Source organism: Peromyscus californicus, unplaced genomic scaffold (genome assembly GCF_007827085.1).
Source record: "Peromyscus californicus insignis strain IS unplaced genomic scaffold, ASM782708v3 Scaffold_11__1_contigs__length_118956290, whole genome shotgun sequence".
Lineage (NCBI taxonomy): Eukaryota > Metazoa > Chordata > Mammalia > Rodentia > Cricetidae > Peromyscus > Peromyscus californicus.
Window position 1 is genome coordinate 40,086,939 of NW_026294402.1, and position 26,914 is coordinate 40,113,852.

General features: G+C 48.1%; 1 protein-coding gene across 3 annotated transcripts in view; it reads right to left on the reverse strand.

Moving 5' to 3' along the window:
• The window catches only part of Cep164 (centrosomal protein 164), a 68,756-nt gene extending 42,799 nt beyond the window's left edge, over positions 1 to 25,957 (reverse strand). For 2 of the 3 annotated variants that reach the window (XM_052758915.1, XM_052758911.1), the window contains exons 1-5: positions 25,816 to 25,957; positions 18,904 to 19,018; positions 12,489 to 12,600; positions 4,286 to 4,490; positions 483 to 2,147 (exon numbers count right to left, since the gene is read on the reverse strand). In XM_052758915.1, the coding sequence (XP_052614875.1) occupies positions 483 to 2,147; positions 4,286 to 4,490; positions 12,489 to 12,600; positions 18,904 to 18,985 (2,064 nt within the window). In that variant the 5' untranslated portion in view covers positions 18,986 to 19,018; positions 25,816 to 25,957. The remainder of the gene's footprint in view (positions 1 to 482; positions 2,148 to 4,285; positions 4,491 to 12,488; positions 12,601 to 18,903; positions 19,019 to 25,815) is intronic. The other variant, XM_052758924.1, reaches the window with a different exon arrangement.
• Positions 25,958 to 26,914: the final 957 nt, after the last annotated feature.

Consider the following 26,914-nt stretch of genomic DNA (forward strand, 5'->3'; position numbering starts at 1 on the left):
CTCGGTCCTTCCTGAGAGGGCTGGAGTTGAGCACTCCAGTGCTGTGTGCCTCCAAGAAGGGAGCGTGCAAAGCTCTGGGGAAGAGGACCTACTCTGAAGGACTCTTCTCGAGAATCAGCTGGTAGGAAAGACTTCCCAAATTCCAGAAAACGCCTGGATTCTGTCTAAGGGCCAGCACCATCCATGCCGCCCTCCCCACCCTCAGAAGAAATCCCTTCAAAGCGTGTGAACCACCCACGAGCATGGCTACCATGGATGCCCTCAGCTCTAGCCTGCAGGTGACGGAGTAGGACAAACTTGAAATCCAGGGCATCTCATCAGGTGGCCACTTGGGTAGTTAGGGGATCCTCAGTCACTGAAGGAGGGTTAGCATTAGAAAGCAGACCGGTGTGTGGGCTTTGGAGCAACTGCTGGTCTACCTGTTCCCTCCCTGCTGAGCCCAGGGGCCCTGGACCTGTGGCCACACTTTCTAAGAAGCCTACCTGGTTGAGAAGCTGCATCTTGCTTGGCTCTGCAGCAAGCCCGGTGTCGGAACTGGGCTGGACTAGCCCCTGCCTGAGGCCACTGCTTAGCTGGCATTGTGCTTGCTGAGAAACCTCCTGCTCGGCAGGGGCAGAAACCACTTCTGGAGAGTGCTCCAGCAGCTCCGGCCCCCAAGCCAGTAACCCCGAGTCCCTCTCCTGAGCTCTGATGGCCTTGTGTTCACCCTCACTAGACATCCTGGAAGACTCTGCGGCCAGGCAGCAGACCATGCCGGCGAGGTCTTTGCACGGCATCTCCTGCATGTTCTCAGGCAGCCCCAGGCCCTTCCGCCGCCTGGAGATCTTGTCCATCTGCAGGATGTGCTGGTAGAATCTCTGGTCCTCAGAGTAGTCTTCAATCTCTGACTGCTCCTCAGCAGAGCTCTGTGTGTGGGACAACTGAGGCACCAGGAAAGGGCAGAAATGCACATCTCTAGGCCCTGGGCCTGACTGACCCGTGATAGGAACACACCCCTGGGGACTCTGAAGGTCCCAGGGGAAGTTGTTTACCTCACCTAGGACCTGTGAGCCAAGGGGCGAGGCCAGGCTGCTACCCTCTTCACTACTGCTATCCGAGTCAGCCCCGGGCACACTAGGCTTCCTATCTTCATTAGGAAACTCTGGAGACTCAGGTAGATGGTGCCTCTCTTTACTGGCAGGATCCCCTGAAGGGGGCTTCAGAATTGGTTCTAATGCCAGGGTATCAAGTGGCATCAGAGAGAAGCCCTGTGGTGAATCTTCAGCTGAGACCTCTGGAAGCTTGGGAGCAGCAGGCTCCATTTCCTTGAAGTTCTCTGTGGTATCCTTGTTGACAAGCCTGGAGACCTGTCCTCTCCATAGTCCCGGGGGCTCTCTCCTCCACCTCCCCCTGCCCAGGTCCCCACCTTCCCCAGGAACTCCCTGCCAGTTCAAGTCCTCTGCTGGGCTACTCTCTAGTAAAAACAGCTTGCTTTTCCTGGCAGGCAGCACATGGTCAGATGGACACAGGGACCGGGAGGGCTCCTCCTCAGAGGACGGCAAGGGAATGGGGCTCTGACCTTTGTCCCCTCCAGGGCCAGTACAGCTCATGGCTATGCTGTGACTATGCTGCTCCCCTTTCAGCTGCAGGCCTTCGGAGGCTTCGGAAAGCTTAGAATGGACAGGAGTCTGGCTCCTGCACTCTAACACATCCTGCCCATTCTGGAGTGGCTCGGTGATCTGAGCACCCCCGGTGCCAGGTTTCTGCTGTCTGGTCCTCAATTCCAGCTTTTCTATTTCAGGGTCTGAAAATCCCAGGTAGAATTTCTCTGTTGCTTTCTGAGTGGACTCCAGACTCTGCGGGTCTCCTAAGTCTGTCTTGCATTGGACCGGAGGCCTGCCTAAGATTTTTTCCACATCAGCAAAGATCTGGTGGGTCCGAGGAGCTTGGCCTTTGGAAAGTGGCTGCAGCTTGCCAGGAAGGGCACCCATGAGAGGCCACAGGGTGTCACCCTGTATACACAGGCTCCTCCCTTTCTTAAAAGTGGCCTCACTTCTAGCCTGCACCTCTTGGTCTAGGTCCAGATCAGCAAGCCCAGTTGCTGGGAGAGGGGACAGGCCACGGAGAAAGGAGGAAGAAGGCAGAAGTCCCTGTTCAGGCTGTGTTTCCTAGATGGGTATATAAATATGCAGAGAAAATAAGGACTAACTGACCTTCTCATGGATTCTTGCTACCTCAGCCCAAGACCCATATCAGAAAACCACCCTCCTTAAGATAAAGCAGAAACAAGACAGAGAGAAGGCCCAAACTCCCTTAGGCTAAACATATGCCCTTTCTAGGTTCTAGCTCCCGACTATAGAGAGGAAAAAACGACAACCATATTAACAGCCTATAAACCTTGTTCCACAGAGCCCTGGGATGCTACCACAGTGAGAAGGCTATACTGGAGTGACATGGAAGAGGAGCACAGCCCCTGTCAACCCGAGGAGGCCTGTTTGTTTGGAAGCTGCTCTCTACAGAGCAGCCGTCTGAAGGCAGCACCTTACCACTAGTCAAAGCCTGGAGGCCACAGCCATGTGATTGATCCCCAAGCTTCCTCTAGCCCTCAGGTTCACGATCGGTTAGTTTTATAAAAGCCTCATCAAGGACTCCCAGAAACGTCCTCTGAGGAAGAGAGGAAGCCTGGGAAATTCAGTTGAGTGCCCTCTACCACCAGCACAGATTGGCACTGCTTAAAAGACCTCCAGTCTCAGAAAGCCTTAAGATAACCAACCACCCTCTGCGAACACACCAACCAGCAGGAGCACACATGTCCAGAGGGCCCAGACCACCTGAGTCTAGGAGCCCATGAGCCTCAGGCCTGACCACTAGACAAACTCAAGCTTGAGGTGCCTGGCCTGAGGACCCAGGGCTGCCCAGCTGTCCTTTCCCGGAACCACAGAGGGGTCCTTTCTAACAAGGAGCTCCTGGGACTCAAACATACATCCAGAGCCAAGGCTGTCACCCAAGCCCACCTCGAGTCAGGCTGGAGCCTGCCAGGTGCCAAGACATCATTTCGGATTATCCTGGCGAATGAAAGGTCTAGCATCCACCTCTGTTTTTCAACTACACGATGATATCAGAAAGTTCTAAGATTCTGTTTGGAAAGCACTTGTCTTCACTGTTCTGGAGGAACGGGCTTCTCACCCTGTTCCTCAGAACCGTGCAGAAAGCTGGGGGGGGCAAGGGGATGCAGAGCGGCAACAGAACCTGAACATGATAAAGGACCAAACGGCTTAACAACTGTTCAAGGCCAGAGCTGACACTTTAGGAAAGAGACAACAGGCCGGGGATGTGCCTCACCGCTAGAACACCTGCCTAGCATGTAGCCCCAGGAATCCTCAACGCGGGGAGAGGGGGAGCCACCAGGTGGGTCTCAGAAGGACAAAACAACTGGACCACTGAGAGTTGTCTTCACAGTGCTCCCAAAGTGGTCCCCGCAGTGCTCCTCACAGGGCTGAACCGAGTTGCTTCCTCAGGCTGCCAGCCCCACGCCTGCATGAGGAGGACAAAGTCTGTCCGGAAGCACAGGGACTCACTTTAGTAAGGCTCGCTCTCAGCTCCTCCTGAAGCCTGAAGTAAGGGTGATCACCTCCACCTCCTACATGCAGGCATGCTGAGTGAGAAATAAACGATGGGCACAGCCTTCTGAACTCAGCCCAAAAGCTACTGGAGACCACAGTAAGTATGATGAGGTTTAAGGGCTGCCGCCCTCCACTAGCCAAGGACGCTGGCCACAAAGACCACTGATAACGTCAATAAAGCCAATGGCATGTATGTATCAATTATAGGCTGACCTCAAACTCGTGACCCTCCAGCCTCGGCCTTCCAAGTACTAGGACTACAGCCATGGACCACCAAGCCCAACTTTTCTTTTAAAACTTGAAGGCACTGGTGTTCTGACAATTTGAAGACAATAATGAGCCCACACCGGGGCAGCCTGATGCCAGCTCATCGACCGATCCTATCTCCCTTGCGGCACACTCAGAGTGGCCAATAGCACGACTTCTTCGACAAATGCAAAACACAAGTCCTTGCCCCAATGAGCTCACATTGTCGCTAACCCTGTCGTGGAACATGTGCTCCCCAAGGAGAGAGAAAAAATCACTTAGAGAAGTAACAACTGCTAGAAGCTGAAAGAAAAAAATTCACCAGGTAAAATTAGACAGTATCTTGTCAAGAACTCACTATTGTTTTAACTCCCGGGAGGGCCCCCAGACCCCTTGGACTGCAGCCCTGTGTAGGAGCTGGCCTCGGGCTGACTCACCAGAGGACTTTTGGAGGTCTCTTTGTCTTTCTTGTTTTTCTTTTCCTTTTTCTTTTTCTTGTCTTTCTTCTTAACGGCCCCGGGAGCCAACCACTTCTCTCGCTCCTGGATCACCAACTTCCGATAGTGCTCATCACATGGATGGTCCCAAATGGACTGCCCAGTGTCAAAGTTGAAATAGTAAAGGTCACCTGTGATGTTCTGGCTAGGAGTGAGCAGAGTTCAGAAATTAGTCCCTTCTAAGGTCTGGCAAAAACATAATTCTTTAAAAAAGGATATTGAAATATATAAAAGAACTTATAGCAATAGATCATTATTTCTTAAAGTGTGCTCAACATCAAGTTGGACACTGAGAGATAAACAAATAAGGAATTGAAAAATAAACCTAGGCAATTACCCAGAACACAACATGGGAGATAGTCGGTATTTTTAAATATGAGAAATAAGTTAGACATGGAAAATAAAATATGGACATTCAATGCTGCAATACCAACTAACTTTCTTCTTTTTTCCTTTCTTTCTTCAATTTATTTTATTTTTTAAACAAGCAACAAACTTCTGAAAGATTACTTAAGAAAGAGATACCTAAAATAAACTGATTGATTTTTTTAATTTTTTTTATTTATTTTTTGGTTTTTTAAGGCAGGGTTTCTCTGTGTAGTTTTAGTGCCTGTCCTGGATCTCGCTCTGTAGACCAGGCTGGCCTTGAACTCACAGAGATCCACCTGGCTCTGCCTCCCGAGGGCTAGGATTAAAGGTGTGGGCCACCACCGCCCGGCCGATTTTATTATTTAAATGAGGTTGGATAGACGGTCAGCAAGAGCACTGGCTGCTCTTCCAGAGGACCAGGTTTGATTTTTCACACCCCATTCTGACCTCTATGTGAATAAATAAATAAACAAACAAACAAACTACCAAAACTCATTCACAAAGAATTGACCAGGGCTGGGGATATAGCTCAGTTGGTAGAATGCTTGCCTAGAATGCAGGAAGCCTGGGGTTCAAACCCCTACACCACTTAACCATCAACATAATGTAAAGTCTTTAAACTGGGGCTGGAGAAGTGGCTCAGTGGTTAAAAGCACTTGCCACCCTTGCAGAAGACCAGGGTTCAATTCCCAGCACCCACATGGCAGCTCACAACTGCTTGTAACTCCAATTCCAGACTCCTGACACCCTCTTCTGATCTTCTCAGGCACCTGCATTCATGCGGTACATACAGACAAGCAGGAACACACATATGCATGTAAATAATTTTTTAATCATGTTTCTATACACAGTATTCCACACACAGAATTTGAATCGGTTCTTTCTTCCCTGAGACAGTGGAGGTGGCCCACCCCTCTAGTCTCAGCACTCAGGATATGGAACTTGGAGGACCTAAAGTTCAAGGTTATCATCTCTTTCAGTTTACTAAGTCAGTCCTGGGCCACCTGGGGAGACTGTCTCAAAGGACAAAGCGAAGCAAAGAACTGGCCTGCATGGGTGAAAAAGGGCCTCATTACAGAGTCCCAGGCCGACTGGAACTACTATGTAGACCAGCCTGGGCTGGCCTCGAACTTACAGCAGCAATCCTCCTGCCTTTGCTTTTATCCACACACAGCTTTCTCTTTTTAGAACTGGATTTGAAGTTAAAACTTTTCCCACAAAGAAAATTCTAGGCCCAGAGGACTGCAGTGGTAAATTCTATCAAATATTTAAAGCCGAAATAGCAGCAATCCTACACAAACTTGTTCATAAACCTGAAGAGGGAGAAATTCTCATTCTATGAGGACAACAGTACTATGGCACAAAACAAGAGAAAGACGTTAGGAGAAAATGATGCTATGGACCAGTTTCCCCCGTGGACACAGATGCAATAACACTTAATGCAATTTCAGAAGATCAAATCCCAGAAAATGTAAAAAGGATCATACATCATGACCAAGTGGAGCTACCCCGGGAATAAGAAATTTGGTTTAACGTTTGAAAACTGGGGTCAGAGAAATGGCTCAGCTGGTGAAGGCGCCAGTGGCCAAGCCAGAGGACCTGAGGAGCTCCCTTCCAGGATCCCACATGGTGGAGGGAAAGGACCAACTCCCACAAGCTGTCCTCTGACATCCATACTTACAAGGGCTGTGGTATGCCCACACCGCCACACACACATAGATGGATGGATGGATGGATGGATGGATGGATGGATGGATGGATGGATGCAATTAAAAATTGATAAAAAATGTTTGAAAATCAATCAATAAATTTGACTATAAGAAAAGACTAAAAGGAAAAACACCTAATCTTATCAACAGATGTAGAAAAGCACTAGGTACAACCCATCCATCTTTTCTTCAAAGTCCCAGCAACAGCACAAACTCTGCTGACAAAGGTCATGTACAGGAAACCCACAGCCAGCAGCTACCTAATGACGAAAGACCACAAGCTTTCACCCTAAGATCAGGAACAAAGCAAAGACGTCCTCCATCATCGCCTCTACTTAACGATGCTGAAGGCTCTGGTCACTAAGGTACAAAATAGAAAGAAAAGGCAACCGGATTAGAAAGGAGGAGGTAAAAATACCTTTATTCCTAGGAGACACAATCACTTCTGTAGAAAATCCTATGGAATCTTAAAAAAATTATTAAATAAAGCTACTAGGCCTGACATAATTGATTTTAGCAAGGTTGTACAATGCAAGATCAATATACAGAAACCAATTTTACTTCTCTATAAAAGCAACAAACAATTGGAAACTAAAAATACAGCACTTACAGAAGCATCAAATATGAACTACTTAGGGATAAATTTGATAAAGAGAGGCAACACATGTACACAAAAGCTATTAAACATTTCTTAGAGCTATTAAAGGCAACCTAAAAAAAACAGAAACAGACTGTGTTCATGGGCTGGAAGATTCAATATCATTTATGATGCCTATTCTCCCCAAATTGATTTATGTGCAGTCCCAATCCAAACAGTAAAGTGACAAGCTAATGTTTAAATTCACATGGAAATGCAAAGAACTTAGAATGAGACTTTGAAAATGGGAACAAGGGGCTGGAGAGGCAGCATTAAGAGCACAGGTGCTCTTTCAGAGGACCCAGGTTCAATTCCCAGCATCTACATGGTGACTCACATCCACCTGTAACTCTGGTTACAAGGAACCAACTCCCTCTTCTGGCTTCTCAGGAACCAAGTATGCATGTGATACACAGACAGACATGCATGCAAAATGCCCACAAACATTAAAATAATTGATAATAATACTAAAAAGAAGATGGGAACAAGGTTGGAATACCTATCCTGAAAGATTTCAAGACTTATTATAAAGCCATGTGCTCAGGAGAGAAGAAAACAAAGCATATGAGTACATCAATGGCAGACAGGAGGGAATACAGAAACTGATTTTTTTTTTCAATGTCTATATGGGTGTTTTGTCTGCATATACGTCTGTGTATCCCATTTGTGACCGGTGCCCTTGGAGACCAGAGGGAACATGTAACTAGAGTTCAAGACTGTTGTGAGTCACCATGTGGGTGTTGAGAATTAAACCTGGGTCCTCAGAAAGAGCAGCCAGTATTCTTAACCACCTCAACATCTCTCTAGCCCCAGAAACAGACCCTCTTATGCATGGTTAGCCTCAAAAACTAACATCTGAAAAATGATCTTCACTATAAGAGTCAAATAATTTTTTTTTTTTTTAGAATGTGGTACACCTGAAGTGAGGGCATAGTTCAGTTATAGAGTGCTTTGGTAGCATCACAAGGCTCTGTGTTCCACACACACACACACACACACACACACACACACACACACACACACACACACACACGTGTTATGTCTAATATGGGAAAGTATACAACTGATAAAGATAAAAAGGTGAGTGGTGTGTGATTAACTAGTAAACATCAACTTGTCGCATCCTAGAATCACCCAGAAATAGAGTCTCAATTGAGGAATTCTCTATATCTGGTTGGACTATGGGCATGTCTATGGGGGACTGTCTCGTTAACTGACCCAGCCCATTGTGGGGAGCATCATTCCCCAATTTGGGGCTTTGGGTAGTATAAGAGTAGAGAGGAGCAGAGCATGGTAAGGCATGCTTTTAATCCCAGCACTCCAGAGACAGAGGCTGCGTTCAAGGCCAGTCTGGTGAACACAGCGAGTTCTAGACCAGCCAGGGTTACACGTGGAGACCCTGTCTCAAACAAATGAAGGCCGAGAAGACAGCTGGCTAGCAGGCCCCACGGGCACGCCCGTTTCTCTCTGTGCCTGACCATGGATGTGACGTGACCAGCGGTCTCCAGCTCCTGCCCCTGAACTTTTCAACATGATGGACTGTGAGCTAACGTGAAACCGCCCTCCCCTAAGTTGCTTTTGGTTAAGGTATTTTATCACAGCAACAGAAATTAAACTATTACAGGCAGGTAAACCAAGCGTGGTGGCACACGCCTATAATCCCAGCATTCAGGAGGCCGAGGAAGGGAGATGTCAAGTTCACAGCCAGCCGAGGCTACATAGTAAAACCTTGTCTTAAAAACACACCAGGTACAGTGCTGCACACCTATAATCCCAGCACATGCAAGAGGATCTCATCCTCGGCCACAACAGAAGGTGAAGGCCAACCTGAGACCCATGAGAGTTAATCTCAGAAGAAAAAAATAACAAAAAAAAAAAAAAAATGAGACATGGTGGTACATATCTGCAATCCAAGCACTTGGAGGACTGAGGCAGAAGGATCACAAAAAAGGCCATGCTAGACAACATAACAAGACTGCCTCAAAAGGAAAAAAAAATGAGATAGATCTACATATTACACTGACCCAGAACAACAGTGCACAGAATGTAATAGTTATGATTAAAACAATAAAACCACAAGTGGAGTGTGTGTGTGCTGAAAGTTCTAGAAGAAATTTCACAATTGACAGTAATTAGGCTTGGGAAAGAGAATAGGGTAAAAGATGACATGTACAAATAATTTTTAACGACTTATGTTATTTTAGAAAATGAAAAATAATTCACATTCTTGCTGTAGGACAAGAGAGTGTCAGGCACACTCGCAGGTACATGAAGGCAGCTGGTCCGAGGCCTTGCACAAAACTGCCCTAACCCAGACAGTTCCCCACCCTCCGTCAGAAAAGGCACTGGGACAACAAAGCTTCCAAACACAAGCTTGAGTTCTCAGCACCGGGAACACTGTCGGAAGCGCTAACAGATTTCCTAGAAGAAAGATGTGAACCTGGAGATGGTCCAAGGAGAGGCAGCTAAAAGATCAACAGAACAAGGAGCCTATCGAGCGAAGGGAGCTGAGAAGAGTCTGTGCCTTCGGCTGAGGAGAGTAAGGTGGGTAAGTGCAGTCATTTTCAAGTGCAGTCAACCTGTTAAACTACTTGGGTAAGAAAGGGCTGATTACCTAGCCCACCACATGCACCTTCCTAGCCAGCTGGGAGAGGATACCTAGGATGCCTCAGGACTAGTTTAGAAAAAAATGGAAACACTACCCTGGGTGACATGTAAACTAAGAGTGGCAGCTTTGGGAGGACAGCTTGGATGGGGCTCTGCACCCAGGAAGAGAGAGAAGTGAAGAGAGGGCAGAGCAGACACGCAGCACTGAACAGCGTCGCTGTGAGTGGAGATGACGCTGTCCTCAGGAGGAGGGAGCTGGCAACACCAGCCCTGGCCTTTCAGCTTCCCCTCCTGGGGCGGTTTTCTCACTATAAACCTCTGCTTCTCAGAGATAACCTGAATGAGTTCTTTCACAATCCAGACAGCTTTAAGGGAATTTAAAATGAATCCATGAACGTGAAGCCAAGCAAGAAGAGTAGATACCTAAGCCTGGTGCCGCGGTTTGAAAGGAAACGACCCCCTAGGCTCACGGGGAGTGGTGCTGTTAGGAGGTATGGCCTTGCCAGAGTAGGTGTGCTGCTGTTGGAGGAGGTGTGTCACGGGGGCAGGATTTGAGGTCTCAGATGCTCAAGCCACACCCAGTGTGGCATTCTCTCCCTACATCTACATCTGCGGATCCAGATGTAGAACTCTCAGCTCCTTCTCCAGCACATGTCTGCCTGCATGCCACCATGCTTCCCACCATGACAGTAATGGACTAAACTTCTGAAACTGTAAGTGAGCCATCTCCAATTACATGTTTTCCTTTATAAGAGTTGTCCTGGTCATGGTGTCTCCTCACAGCCATAGAAACCCTAACTAAGACACCTGGCAACCTGAGTGCAATCCCTGAAACCCATGTAAAGGTGGAAGGCAAGTACCAACTCTACCAAGTTGTACACATACACACACATTTACACATACATACATGGTTTACACAGTAATGATTTAAAGAAAAAAGAATATGCTACACAAATTCTAAGATGGCTAAGGGAGACAGAAATCTTTTGCCAAACCTATGTGGCTTTGCTATAAAACCCTTTGGTCTCGGCATCCATTTTAGACATATTGAGGAGATAAGCCATCACTTTTTCTGGGTAAGTACCAGATTCATGCACATGTACACACATGTATACACATGCATGTGGTGGACAGAAGACAAACGCAGGCATTGCTGCTTAAGAACCATCCACCTTGTTTTTGAGACAGAGTCTCTCACAGGCCCGGAGCTCACCAAGTAGGCTAGACGAGCTAGCTAGCAAGCCCCAGGAATATGCCTGTCCACACTTCCTTATGACTTGGCTTTTTGCACCTGAGTTCTGGGAACCCAACTCAGAACCTCATGCTGCAAAGCAAGTACTTTACAGACAGAGCCGTCTCCCCAAACCCCACAGCTGTCACGTTTAACATTCTATCAGTGTGTAAGGACCAACAAAGACACCTCCTCAGTACGACCAACACAGACACCGGTGTGAGAGGACCGAGCCAGGATGGCAGCTCTGTGGTCCAGAGGGAACTTCACGTCAGCTTACTCAGTCCTGAAACAAGAGGTAACCTGCAGAGAAATGGCAGCCTTGCCCCTGATCATGAAAACTAATCTCCAGGGCTTGAGGAAACGGCTCAGGTAAACTGCCTGCCATGCAAACCAAGGGCCAGGGAGCTGGAGAGACAGCTCAGTGGTTAAAATCGTGTACTGCTTTTGAGAGGACCTGATTTCGGTTCCCAGTACCCACATCAGGCCGCTCACAACCTTCTATAACTCTAGCTCCAGAAGATCCAATGCCCTCTTCTGGCTTGGTCCCTATGGGCAACTGCACTAACATGCATACGCCCACACATAAACACATAGTAAATGTCTTAGGGTTATTATTGCTGCGATGAGACACCAAGACCAAAAGCAACTTGGGGAGGAAAGGGTTTATCTGCCTTACATATCCCAAGTCACAGTCTATTGAGGGAAACCAAGGCAGGAACTCAAACAGAGCAGGAACCTGGAAGCAGGAGCTGACGCAGAGGCCATAGAGGAGTGCTGCCTACTGACTTGCTTCTTAGGGTTTGCTCAGCCTGCTATAAGAGAATAGAACCCGCCGGGCGGTGGTGGCGCACGCCTTTAATCCCAGCACTCAGGAGGCAGAAGCAGGTAAATCTCTAAGTTCAAGGCCAGCCTGGTCTATAGATCGAGTTCCAGAACAGCCAAGGCTACACAGAGAAACCCTGCCTTCAAAAACCAAAAAAAAAAAAAAAAAAAGAAAAAGAAAAAAGGAAGGAAGGAAGGAAGGAAGGAAGGGAGGAAGGAAGGAAGGAAGGAAGGGAGGGAAAGAAAAGAAAATAGAACCCAGGACCACCAGTCCCAAGTGTCATTACCCACAATGGGTTGGCCCTCCCCCACCAATCACTAATTAAGAAAATGCCCTACAGGCTTGCCTGCAGCCCTATCTTATGGAGGCATTTTCTCCACTGAAGTCCCCTTCTCTCAGATGACTCTAGCTTATGTCAAGTTGATATAAAACTAGTCAGCACAATTAAAAATAAATCTAAAAAACAGAAACAAAAATAAAAAAAGGAGGAGGAGGCCTAGAGAGATGGCTCAGCAGTTAAGAGCTCTGGCTGCTGAGGACCAGGGTTTAATTCCCAGCATTCATGGTGGCTCACAACCATTTCTAACTACAATTCCAAGGAATCTGATGTCTTCTTCGGGTTTCTGCACATGGTGCATATACATATATGCAGATAAAACAGTTATCAGGCATGGCAGTACACATCTGATACACACACACCACACTAAATTTCAGGTCCCTCTGTCTCGGACAGGCCAAGTTAGTGAACCACTGTAATTACTTACCATGGTTTCCAGCCCTTGGGCAATGGAGCCTCAATACCCTCCCTTGCCAGCCACATCAGTTCTGGTTCCTTGATGGGGTCGATACCAATCACTCTGGCAAAGTCAAGGATTTCTGCAAAAAAGAGGAGGAAGGCAAAAGTGGAGGGTGGGAGGGTAAGAGAGAGGGGGAGGGATGGAAAGAAGCAAAATTGAGTCAATTCTTTTCTGGATTTTTCTTTATTCATCAATGATAAAATATGGCTTCTCTAAATATAAGTAATAAATATATAGAACTAAAGCTGGATGTGGCAGTACACACCCATAATCCAGTACTTGGGAAGTAGAGGCAGGAGGACCAAGAGTTCAAGGTCATCTTCAGCTCCACGGAGAGTTCAAGGCCAGCTGGGCTACTTGAGACCATCTCAAAAACCTTTAACACACAAACACACAGACAGAGCAGTTTCCTTACATCACAATTTATTAATGGCATCTGTATCGAGTCATGCCACCTCCAAACTCCCACACAAAATATAATACAATGCCCAAATATAATCTGAAGCCACAGCTCACAAAGGGAGAGAGTGAGGAAGCCAAGAGGGCACAGTGGGGAGGCCTCAGGAAGGAGCCAGGCCACAGCCGGAACCATCCAGGATGAGGGCAGCCTTATCAGAAGATAAGCTCTCAGAAGATTTACAAGAGCTGGGTTACAATGCACTTGGCCCTCAAGCCCCAAGTGAGTTCCACCAACTACGGAAGACTGAGCTCTTTAAGGACCTTGCAAACACAGAGAATGTTAAACAGACAGTGTGTGTGTTGTGACGGTGGCATGTACCATGTGCTAATGCAGCAGACAGAAGGCAGTGCCTGGTTCTCTGAGGGACAGGAAGGTACCCTGCTGAAAGGAGATGATACTCAGGTGGCCTCTGGCCCCTCTAGTGAACCCCTCTTCTAAAAGGCGATTGCCCCTTAGTCAGTTGTAATATATATTTTAGACTCTGCTTCTGCCCTACTCTCAGAATCAGTTAGGAGAGCCCTTTGCTGAGATCTGGAGGACAGAAGAGACTATGCACTATGCTAAGAGCAATCTCATCTTTGGGAAAAGGATAGGTGATGTGTCCATTGGAACATGTCACTAGCGGCCACTGGAATAATGAAATAAATACCCAGGCTTGAGTCGAGGCCAGGCCCGACAGATATCGCCAATACAAGTCATCTCCATGGAGAAATAGAGGGTGACGTACCTGGGGACCAGGAAATAACACTTTTTCTAAAGGGCCAGCTGGCATTTAACTGGCTTATTGATTAACTTCACCTTTTTTAGTTCTGCACAATGGAGCCAGCACAACAGACCTGCGACAAAATACCGTTTAAGCCATCTGGGGACTGCCAGAAACCAACACGATGGCAAAACTTAACCGGCAAGGTGGGAGAGCCATGTCACAGGGCCCTGAAACCTCACCAAGGATACTGAACACGTGGAAGGGCACTGACTCCATCCTAGACACAATCCATCTCTCCCTGTGAGATCACTGCTCCTAGGTGGGACACAGACCAGACAAGGCAGAAACGAAAACAGAGCGCTGAGCAGGAAGCCACAGAGGCAGAGAAGGTAGTGTGGCTCACGCTAGAGTACCAGACATGAGACCTTGGCAGAAGAGTGTTTAATTAAAAAAAAAAAAAAAATCCCTAGAAAAACCTTTACAAAAACCAGGCAATACAGCACATGCCTGTACCCTGATGCTTCAGAGGGATAGGCAACAGGATCACTGCCCGTCTCAGGCCAGCCTGACCTACATAGCAAGACCCTGTCCAAAAAATAAGAAAAATAAATCCCAGCACTCAGGACACAGAGGCAGGAGGATCTCTGTGAGTTCTAGGCCAGCCTGATCTACATAGCAGGTTCCAGGACAGCCAGGGGTGCAGAACAAGACAGAAATTTCCCCAAAATGCTCAGGACCAGACATGCTACAGATTTCAATTCCTTTCCAGTTCTAGTGCATTTTCATAGACTTTACAGGCTAGGCATCCCTCATCAGAAATGTCTCATCCAAAAGGCAGATTTTGGAGTATTTTGCAATTTGGAAGAGGTGAGGGATACACATCTTGAGTTCCAGAAACAATGAAGCATTGTGTGATGGTCTACATCTGTAATCCCAGCACTTAGGAGATGGAAGCACAGGATTAGGAGTTCAAGACCAACCTGGGCTACATAGTGAGGGTGAGGCCAGCCAGGCTTAAGAGGAAGGAAGGAAGGAAGGAAGGAAGGAAGGAAGGAAGGAAGGAAGGAAGGAAGGAAAAGATGCATATAGTCATATATACACAGCTTAAGCTACAGATTGAGACTCTGCCTCAAAAAAAAAAAAAGAAAAAAGAAAAGAAAAAGAAAAAGAAAAAAGAAAACGTGAAGTCAGGCAGCAAGACAGCTCGGCAGGTAAGACATCTGCAGCCAAGCCTAACGCCCAGAGTTCAATCCGGGAGCCTACATGGTGGGAGGAAAGAACTGACTCCTTCAAGTTGTCCTCTGACCTCCACACGAATGCTGTATGTAGCATACACACATACGATAAATAAATGTAAAAACAAAGAATATTTGAAGTCATTCAAGAATAGCACAAAAAAGACACGTGGACAGGAATATGACATTTACACTTCACAAAGATGACAGTCCCCTCTGAATCAATCCAGTATTCATCACCACACCCCAAGTGCCAACAGCCCTCCCATACACTGCCCTACCCAGAACTAACAAGATAATTCGAGTCACGGGGCGATAACACGAACAAAATGGCCAAGAAAACTGGAAACACTGCAGCCAGAGTGTTTTAGCCCTACTCGGTATTAGAATCCGACAGAGCCTCAATAATGCAGTGACACCGACATGACATGTGGCCAGACGGTCCAACGGAAGGGGAGGCAGACCCAAATGCGCACAGCAGCAGCCAGGCCAGCAGGGAGATGAGCTGTCCCCTTAACGGCGTAGGAACTAAACTGCACTTGAGAACACGGTAGAAACAGTTCTCCTTCCGGTGGAGAAGGCTTTTCTAACCTTGATACGTACATAGCTCAGGGCCATTCACCATCAGACTGATAGACAACATAAAAATTACATATTCTTAGCCGGGGAGATGGCTCAGTAGTTTTTACATTCATTTAACATATGTGTGTATGCTACATACAGCATGCGTGTGGAGGTCAGAGGACAACTTGAAGGAGTCAGTTCTTTCCTCCCACCATGTAGGCTCCTGGATTGAACTCTTCCAGAACACCCAGGTTCAATTCCCAGCACCCACATGGTGGATCACGACTGTCTGTAACTCCAGTTTGAGGGGATCCAGCACCCTCTTCTGGCCTCTGTGGGCACCAAACACACACACACACACACACACACATACACATGGTATAGAGACATATATGTAGATAAAACATACACATAAAAATAAACAAATCTACAAAGAATTGTTTTTTGAATTTAAAGTCTGGGGCTGAGAATACAGCTCTATGGTAGAGTGCATCCTTCGTGTCTGGGTTCGATCTCTTGCTGGATGGTGATGCGTATCTGTAATCCCAGCACTTGGGAGTCTAAATTAGGAGGACCGCTATAAATTGGATCTCCAAAAAAGGAAGTGGAGGGGGTGCAGCAAGACAGTTCAGCAGGTAAAGGTGCTTGCCACCAATCCTGAAGACCTGAGTCTAACTCCTGTAACCCACGTGGTGGAAGGAGAGAATCGCTCTCACAAACTGTCCTCTGACCACCATATATTTACTATGATGAGCACGCCATGTCACCCTCCAGAACGCAAATGCTTAAAAAATAAAGACTATATTCAGTTTTACAACTTCTACTTGGCAATCAGCAAACACACTAGGCTAGAAGCAAATCACAAGATAAATGGGATCCAAGACTCGCAGGGGGCACATGTTCTTACCCCTGTCTACCGGGCCCATGAACCACCTGGGCTGGAGGGATAACTTGTGTCTAGGTCCGCAGCTCTTCAGGGTGTCAAAGCAAATTTCAATCCATGAACAGCAAAGCTCTTCAGGGGCTGCAGTGGCCCAGCTCCACTCAGCACAGTGCAGAGCTACAGGAACCTCTCTCACAGGTGGGGACAAGGACAGGACCTGACTCACAGAGTTACTGTGGGGTTGCTTTTCGGTTTCCGTTATTATTGCTTGAAAGAGGGTCTCGCTGTGTAGCCCTGTCTGGCCTGGAACTCACTTTGTAGACCAGGCTGGCCCGGAACTCAGAGATCCTGCCCCTATCTCCCAAGTGCTGGGATTAAAGGTAAACGCATGCACGACTATACTCAGCTTGCTGTGGGGTTTGAAAGGGAAATAAATACAATGTTTTAAAAACAAGGCTAGAACAAAGTAACTAAATAAATAATGCTTTTTTCTTTTTGTTGTTTTTGTTTTAAGAAAGGACCTTAAACTAGTGACATGACAGTGAACTGCAGTTCCTCCCTTGTTGTCCTGCACGCACGCACGCGCGCACGCACGCACGCGCGCGCGCACACACACACGCACGCACGCACGCACGCACGCACGCACGCACGCACGCACTTACTTTCCTGAGAGCTGTACCTCCACGCCTCGATTTATGAGACACTAGAACTGACCCCAGGGCTTCATGCACGCTAGGCAAGCACTCCACCAACTGAGCCACAACCTTGTTATTTTTGTTGTTTTTAAGACTATGTAGCTCAGGCTAGCCTCAAACTCATTCTGTAGTCCTGGCCTTTAACTTGTAGCAATCCTCCTGCCTCAGTCCCTTAAATGCTGGGATTACAGGGAATGCTGAAAGACCCCCGTTTGGAGTCTTCCCTCTGGAGAGACCCTCGCCCAGAGATCACACCGAGACCACAAGTCAGATGCAAACAGCAAGAGGCTTTATTCAAGAACACGGGTACCCGGGGCGATACAGTCCCTCCAGAGGCTGAAGAGACTGGCGCCGACGGGCTGGAGTGGAGGGTTTTTATAGGGTTGGGCAGCGGAAGGGCGGGTACAGAAGCAGGAAGCATAGTTTACAGGGTTCTGATTGGACGATTCGTATGAGGCCAGGTTCAAACTCAGGACAGCTCGTGGTTTTTCCCCCGAGCTCGACACGCCTGCTGACTTGGCTCTTATCCAGGGTACAAGTTGTTTTTCTGACCTTTAGTACCCTGTTCTGGGGCCAGGTGGCCGACCGCAGATACCCTGTTTGTTCCTGTGCCTATGAACTTTCCCCGTACTTTTCAGGCCTTGCTCAAAAATGGCGTCAGGCCAAGCAAGCATGCTGGGGCCCCTCAGCACCACCCCAGAAGAGTCCCGGGGTCCTGGCCTGCACCTCCCTGCAGGGCTCCCCAGTCCTCAGGCCGCGCCACCCCCACAGGGTCCCCGAGTCCCCAAGCTGCGCCACCCCGGGGGTACCCGGGTCCCAGTTTGCACCGCCCGGAGGGTCCCCGGCCCTTGGCCTGCTCCACCACGCAGGGTCCCCGGCTCTCGGCCTGCTCCATCCCGCAGGGTCCCGGCTCTCGGCCTGCTCCATCCCGCAGGGCCCCTGGCGCCCGGGTCGCGGCCCGCACCACCCTCGCCGGCCGGGCAGCGGCGCCAATCGGGCTCGAGGACACGGCGGGCCCGGGCTGGGAGCCTGCGGTCTCTGCCCGCCGCGCTACGACGCGGGGCCCGGGCGCGCGGGCCGCTGCGGGGCGCGCATGGCGGGCGCGGGCGGCTGGCGCGGGGACGGAGATGCGGCCCGGCCTGCGCTGCCCGCGGCTCCGCTCCTGGCGGCCTTTCAATGCCAACATGCCAGCCTTAGCTTGTTCTAAAGAAGTTGGGTTCACACGTCATACTTCACAATATCCCCTATGCTACTATCTCATTTAAAACCAATCTGATCTCCAAGGTCAGGAAACGTTTCCTATAAAGGGCCAGAGAGTAAACACTGCAAGCTTTGTAGGTTATAAATCTGTCACAATTATTTGACACCACCATTATAGCATGAAGACAATCACAGAGGATGTAGAAATAAGCACGGCTGTCTTCCAATAAAATTTTATTGACAAAAAGCAGGCAAGGTGCCAACTTGGGCCCAAAGGCTATCGTTTGCCAACCTCTGATCTAACCCAAATATACTGAGCAGCCCTGTGCATGAACCAACATTGTACTGGAAAAACAAAAGCAAATCAGGGGGTTGGGCTTAGTGGTTAGAGCACTGGCTGCTCTTCCAGAGGACCCAGGTTCAATTCCCAGCACCCACATGGTGGCTCACAGCCATCTGTAACTCCAGTTGCAGGGGCTCTGATGCCCTCTTCTGGCCTCTGCAGGCACTGCATACGGTAGTATATATATATATATATATATGGTAGGCAAAACACCCATACATGTAAGTGAATGTTTTAAAAATCAAATATAATGTCTGCCCTCAAAGGACGGTTACAGTCCACCACAAGCCTCTTACCTTGCTCACTGGGGATGTAGGTCTCATCAGAATCTTCCTCCAGAACCAGTTGGTCACCTAAGAGGATGGGTCGTCTAGCCATGATTCAGCCTGGCGTATCTCAATCCCAGAGACCCTATCCAAAGAGAAAATCAGTGAGCTGGTCTGGGAGGGAAAAGGAGAGTTGGGTCATAGAGCATCTGGGTCACACCAGATGCTGCAAACCAGCATGACTGAGGATCCTGCCTGCAGTTCAGAGCTGAACAGACTCTGTGCCTGGGTGATTTCCCTGGCTTGTCCCTGCCCAAGGTTAGAGAACACACAATGCACCACAAGAGACTGGCTTTCTAATGTGTTTAACTTGAGGACAGGAGAGATACCTCCGTGGTAAAAAGTACTGATTACTCTTCCAAAAGACCTGGGTTCAATTCCCAGCACCCACGTGGTGGCTCACAACCTTCTGTAACTCCTGTGCCAGGGGATCTGACACCATCTTCTGGCCTCTGCGTGTCCATAAATGCAGTCAAACATTCATGTACATAAAACAAAAATAAACAAGCCCTTAAAGAGTTTAACTTTGTATCCCTCCCAAACAGGAGAATACCCCAAACTGTAGTAACCTGAGCCAGAAAACCCCAGTGACACCAAAAATACAGGCCCTCGGGTGTCAGCACAGCCCAGGGCACAGAGAGGCCATTAGAGTCAATGGTGCCCCAGGGCAAGCAATTCAGGGCCAGGAGCCAATGCGACTTTAGCACCCGCTCTGAGAGCACTAAGACAAGAGGACAGTTCCCACTGAAGGATGAGGAAAGCACCCTAGACAGGGAGCAAAAAGGGTGACGCCTGCAGATGTCCTAGAGCACAGACTCACAGCATGCTTGGCAGGAGCTAGACATGGAAGCCTCATGCTTTGCAGTAAGGGGATGTCACTGAGGGCTTTGGGAAGAGAAAAATGACACAGGGTGGCCTTTTATTTAGGACAGGAACTCTGGTAAGACTGGCGTGGCTGAGTTGGAGAAATAAGAAACTGGTGTCCAGAAAGGCGGTTGAGAAGACTTCCCTCATAGTGATAGTTAGCGAGGGCATAAAGGAGGACGGAAGCAGCAGAAGTGAAAAGGGTCAAAGACATGGCTATTAGGCTTAATGGGAGCACAGAGGAGGAAGGGAGGAGAGGAGTCCTGATGGACTGGGCTGTGTCCTTCCAAAGCACTTATGATCTGACTTTATAAGAAGCAGGGTCACCGGGTGGTGGTGGCACACACCTTTAATCCCAGCACTTAGGAGGCAGAGCCACGCAGATCTCTGTAAGTTCGAGGCCAGCCTGATCTACAGAGCGAGATTCAGGACAGGCACCAAAACAACAGAGAAACCCTGTCTTGGAAAAACAAGAAAAAAAAGAAAAAGAAGCAGGGTCTTTAAGACATAATCAACATTAAGTGAGGTCATTAGGGTGGGGTCCTGACTTAACAGGATTAGTGTCCTTCAAAGCAAAGGAAGAGAACTGTTTTCACTCCATCAAATGAAGACAAAGCAGGATGGTAGGTAGCCACGTGCAAGGCAGGAATTAGGGAGGATCTTGATCTGTGACTTCCAGAACCATGAGAAAATGGATCCCTGTGGTATAAGCCACCACCTATCAGTCCAAGCTGACTATGACAGGAATCTACTTTGACGCCAGTTTCCAGTCTAGGAATGCAGTGGGGCCAAGTTCTTAGCTGACAAACGAGTGTTGTTCTCTATGTGTACTGTATGTTTTTTTTTTTTTTAAAAGATTTATTTATTATGTATACAGTGTTCTGCCTACATGCCAGAAGAGGGCACCAGATCTCACTACAGATGGCTGTGAGCCACCACGTGGTTGCTGGGAATTGAATTCAGGACCTCTGGCAGAGTAGTCTGTAGGGGTGGTTGTCTGGGCTTTACCCCTGAAGCACCGCCCCTAGTAGGCAGCAGGTAAGATTATTGTATTTACTAGTAAATTAATTTAGTAAAATATCAGCCTTAGATAAATTGCATTGTTATGGATTCTTGTATATTGATACAAATGTAAACTATTTTTTTTTTTTTTTTGTTTTTTGTTTTTTGTTTTTTTCGAGACAAGGTTTCTCTGTGTAGCTTTGCGCCTTTCCTGGAACTCACTTGGTAGCCCAGGTTGGCCTCGAACTCACAGAGATCCGCCTGGCTCTGCCTCCCGAGTGCTGGGATTAAAGGCGTGCGCCACCACCGCCCGGCGTAAACTATTTTTATATTCCTATTTAAGATCATTTGTATACTGATACAAATACAGAACTATATTTGTTGTACTTACATATATTTCTACTCTTATTTGAAATGTTTATATATTGATACAAATGTAAAATTATATTTGTCATACTGTATGTGTGTTCTACCTCTGTTTAGGATATTTTGTATATTCATACATATTTAGGATTATTGTCATATTGCATATTGCACTATACATTCCTACCTCTGCTTAAGCTATTTTGTGCATTGTCACAATTTTGAGGTCATTGTATTTTTACTGTACATTTGCTTACAGACTGTTTACCTTGTTTACGTAAAGCCTTAGTCCTTAGGTTATTTAGGTAGATAAGACTTATAGATTTATAGTCACCTATGCTTGCCATCTCTATAATTATGGTAGTTAGGTTGTCCAGATTTATGGATATATAGGTGAGATGGACAGGTAATCTTCAAACACTTTATAGACGTAGAAAATACAGCATTTAAATAACTTAAAATTCTATTGACATGAGACATGATTGCTCCCGGCAGCACCGATGTGATCCCGAGAGAATGTTGGGCTTCTAAGACATTGCTGTTTGGAAGTTTGTCTTCTTCTTGGCATAAAATGGCCTACTGGGCAAAGAACTGCCCTTGCCTCGACTGCTGACAGTACAAATGTCCTTTCTGGATGAGCGGGACACAAGGATCAAGGCAGAGTTCTCCAGAGAACCGTGTTGGACCGTGCCTCACCCTTCCTGGATCCTGCAACCAACTCCCTTGTGCTTGTTGTGAGTTAACCCAAATAAACCCCTTTGATTATCAGATAAACTCGGTGGAACTGCCTCATTCGTAGTCAGTGTCTTAACCACTGAGCCATCTCTCCAGCCTCTGTCTGTTACTAGATTTGCTTGTTTGCAGTGCTGGAGATCCTCATACAATGCTGGGACTGGTCCTCTCCGCCGGCCCCTAGTCTCACCTCTCTCTCTGGACCCCAGAGTTCTAGTAACCTTCCCCACAAAAGCTCCCATGCTGAAAACTATTGAAGCAGAAACAAACAGCCTGTCCCAGCCCTCCCCACCTGCGTCAGCCACCCCAGGTGTGACCAGCACAGCAGGTCCTGCTCTCCTGCCCACATCTTCAGAAACTTGACTATTCCACCTGGGACAACGAGCATGCAATGCCCCTCTTCCAGCAAAAAGACATTGTTCCTCTTCTCCCCACTGCCCATCACAAAGGTCAAGACTGGCCAGGCCTGGGATGGAATGTTCAGTAATGGCTGAACCTGGTAACTGAATCTATCCAAGATCCTTAGAGATGGACCCCTGACAAACAACACAGAACCCATCAGGACCTGTGACTGTGGCCTTCTGTGATCATGACACTGATCCCTCCTTCAGTCCACTAGACCCCCAAGAAAACCAGCCTCTGCCCTGTTTGTTCCCACCACACCCCCCCCCTCTAAGCAAGGAAAACATTTGGGGGGGCGGGTGTTTCCCTGCAATACTTAAGCTGACAGAAAATCCCTCAGAAGCCTGACCACCCTCCAGACACTATGCCTCTACACTGAGTCAGAGGCGGGCAGGACCAGACCACCACTCAGGCTGAAAATGAGAACAGAGATGGGCAGAAAGCAGGGCACAGATGGGGTCACCAGAGTCGTTAATCCTCTTAATTAGAAAGAAGAAGGGAAGAGAAAAGGAAGGAGCCGCAGACTGAGAGGACTCAGCAGTGACCCAAACACCAGGTGAACAACCGCTGATCAGACACAGAGCCACACAAGCGCTGTAGTGACCTTCTCACACAACCTGAGAAACTCTGCATCTGAGGGGTGTGGCTTACCCCTACATCCCATCTGCAGAAATCAACAGCCAGAAACAACTGATGTCCTCAGAGCAAAAGAGTTGTTTAGTCTGTCAACTTGACACAAACTAGAGCCATCTGGGAAGAAGGAACCTCAGTTGAGGAACTGCCTCCATCGGACTGGCCTGGGGGCCTGTCTGTAGGGATGATCTTGATTGGTGACTGATGTGGGGGGGCCCAGCCCACTGTGTTCTGTGCCAGCCCTGGACACATGGTCCTGGGTTGTATAAGAAAAGGAGCAGAAGCTGGGTGTGGTGGCGCAGGCCTCTAGTATCAGCAACAGGGAGGCATAGGCAGGTAAAGCCTGGTCTACATAGTGCGTTTCAGAACAGCCAGGGCTACGCAGAGAGGCCCTATCTCAAAAAAAAAAAAAAAAAAAAAAGAAAGAAAGAAAGAAAGAAAGAAAAGAAAAGAAAGAACGAGAAGAGGAAAAAAAAAAAACAAGAAAAAAGAACAGAAGCTGAGTGAGCCATGCAGAGTGATCCCGTACAGCAAGCATGGTTCCTCCTTGAGTTCCTCCCCTGACGTCCCTTCATGATGCTGTAAGACAAAATAAACCTTCTTCTCCCCAAGGTGCTTTGGTCATGGTGTTTTTCACAGCAACAGATGGCAAACCAGGACACCTGACTATTAACAAAATTATCTATAGTTAATTACCTACAGGCCAAAAAGAAACTGAAAAAAAAAAATCTGAATTCATGGATTTTTTTTCCAAATTTCAGGCAAATCTTCTGCCAGGAATATGTTTGGGCTATATTAGACCTTTCCTGGCTTCAGAGAAATGTAGCAAGGAGAGGCTGAGCAAGAGGGCACAGGGAAACAAGGCAGGAGAAGTGTGCAGACAGAACTCATACTTCACTGTTAGCTCTCAGAGGTCACTCATGAGATGGAAAAGTCATCTGTAGAGCGCTTATCAAGTTTCCCTTAGACATGCGATGCAAACCAATTCAGTCATCACTCCCCCAGCAACTACCACTTAGCCAGACAGCCTCAGATAAGAGCCTCAGCCCTGAACTTGCATGGAGATGTAAGCACACCCATCATCTCAGCACAAGGAGGTGCCAACAGAATCCCAAGTTCAAGGTCATCCTCAATTATGAGAGTTCAATCAAGGGCGGCCAAAGCTATTTAAGGCCCTATCTCAAAAAGAAAAAGAAAGAAGGAAAGGAAAGGAGGGAGGGAGGGGAGAGACAGAGAGAGAAGAGAAGAGAAGAAAAGAAAAGAAAAAGAAAAAAGATGGGGGAGGAGGCCAGCAAGATGATTCACTGGATACTTGTCACCAAGCCTAACAACCTGTGTTCAATCCCCAAGACCCACATGGTGGAAGGAGAAAGCACTTCAAGTTGTCCTCTCGCTCACACTCTCTCTTACACACACACACACACACACACACACACACACACACACACACACACACACACACAGAAAACATTTCACATGGAGTAAGATATGAGCCTGAGTCTGAGTCTATGCTGAGACCTGGAGGATGAACAGGTTAATTACTGACAGGGAAGGAAACAAGTTCTAACAATAGAAGAGGCACCAGCATGCGTGGCTTGGTGGGAAGCGGGGGAGACTAGGGCTATAGAGTGCTTGCCTAGAATATGTGAAGCCCTGAGTTCAATCCCTGGTACCACAAAACAACAAATGGGGGGGGGGGGCAGCACACGTGCTTGGAAGGGTCAGGAGTAATTATGACAACAAAAGCTTAGACTCACTGCATATTTCAATGTTGTACTGAGGGCTTTATGTCCATCATCTCACCCTCTCAGCTAGATAAGGGTTACTATCCCCACTTTTCAAATAAAGAGACTGCTAGGATGGAAGGCAAGGAGCGGCTAATACGGGCTTGAGAGGGCTGAAGCTGTATGCAGGACTTCCTAAGGGGCTGTCAGAGGGATTTCAGCAAGGAGCCAAAGTGATGAGATTTACAGGTGAGAAAGGTGACTGGCAGCTGCCAAGGAACTAATCAGAGAGGGAGAAGAACAGAGGCAGTTATTCTCAAAGCACAACCGAGAGATTACGAAGCAAGTCAGTGGCTACCTGAATGAAAAGGGACCAATCTAGCGGGTAGGAGAAAGCAGAACGACAGGTCTTGCGGTCTAGGTGAAGGGAGAGAAGAGAGAAAGCAGAGACGATTTCAGCCAGTACGTTGTGATTTTAGGCCTTAGCCACGAAGCAACCCCACAGCGGACTGCCTAGAATCCGAGCCACGCCAAAACATGCGTCTGCAGGCACTAGAACGAATTCCCAGCGTAGACTGAGCTAAACGACGGGGGAAGTTCTCCACTGAGACAAGAAACACGCAAGAGATTGATCTGGAGTCCAGAGAAAGCTGGAGACGATCCATAAGCAGTTCTAAGCTCGAGACGGAGGTATCAGGCCAGGCAGCAAGTACTTCGCTGAGCAGCCGGTAACTGAAGCTCTGGGCGCAATCCCCAGAGCTGAAGTCCGATAAGAAGCAAGCAGGGGCCTGCAGAGGGCTGATCTGGCAGATGCGCGAGAGAGGCCAAAGAAGAGGGCAGCGGTTCCGGGAGGAGATTCCCGAATCAGTGCAAAGAAAACCCAAAACCTCCCCTCTTGCCCAGCTGGCCAAAAGATGCCAAGAGCTTGTTTGAGCTTGGGACAGCCCAGGAGTGGGCTACGAGAGGAGGAGCGGGGTGGAGTGGCGGGGGCGGGAGGTGGGGGGAGGGTTGATTCAGGAGAGGTTAGAAAGCTAGGCCGCTCACGCCGAGGGCTCTCCTCTCCCACCTCAGTTCCCGCGCAGCAACTCCTCGCAGTGCCTCAGCTCCCTGCAAACTCCTTACCCGCCACGCCCACCAAACCGGGCTACCGAGGAGGTCTCACCTGTCCCCAACCCGGAGTTCTGGGACGATGGCTCTGTGCCGCCTCCCCAGCACCACCCCGGCCCCCCACTTCCAGGGACGCCGGGGTGTCCGGCTCCCCGCTTCCAGGGACGCCGGGATGTTGCCCCTGCAGCGACCAGCAACCACTTCCGGAAAGGCACCAGCCTAGCAACTGAGAGTCCCGCCTCTACCAGGAGCCAATAGGTCGCTGGCTAAGAGCCGTGGCATTGGATTGGTTGAAGGTCCCGTCAGATCACGCAGGCTTTGCCCGTGGCTTCATGGAAGTTGTAGTTTAAGATCGTGGATCTCCACCACCATCACCAAGAGGTTGAAACAGAGACCTGAATGTAGATAGAATTTCTTCCACGGTAGGAAGGGAGCATTCATAATATTAATAGCAATGTGAATTATCCATCACTTAAAGACTATCATTCTATAAAGTGTGAGTAAAATCAGGTGAACAACAGCGATTACCAATAGTCAACCCACTGACTGGGCCTTTAATAAAAGAATTATGAAGGAACTGGAGCGATGGCTTGGTTGTTAAGAGAACTGGCTACTTTTTCCTTCTAATATGTGTGGGTGGGTCAGGCCTGGTGGCACAAGCGTTTAGGCCTAGAACTCGTGATACAGAGGCAGGCAGATCTCTGTGAGTTTTAGGACAGCCTGGTCTGCATAGTGAGTTCCAAGTCAGCTGCGGCTACACAGTGAAATCCTGTCTCAAAAAAAAAAAAAAAAAAAAAAAAAAAGTGTGGGTGTTTTGTCTACATTTGTCTGTACACCTGATGCATGCCCGGTGCTCGTGGAGGCCAGAAGAGGGCCCAGTTGTGCGCCACCTTGTGGGTGCTAGGAACTAAATCTTGGTCCTCTGCAAGAACAGCAAGCGCTCTCAAGTGCTGAGCCGTCCGACTTGCAGTCCCATGCCACTAGAGTCTAATTTTACAAGGAGAAACTTAAGAGTGTTGTTACTGTGAATCTCAAACCGGACAACAGGATGTATTTCTCCTGTTTCTGCCGCCTTCTGACCTACGGCTTCCAGTATTCTCACCACGGATGGAAAAAAAAAAATCACTGGTCCTCCTCCTCATCACAATCTTTAA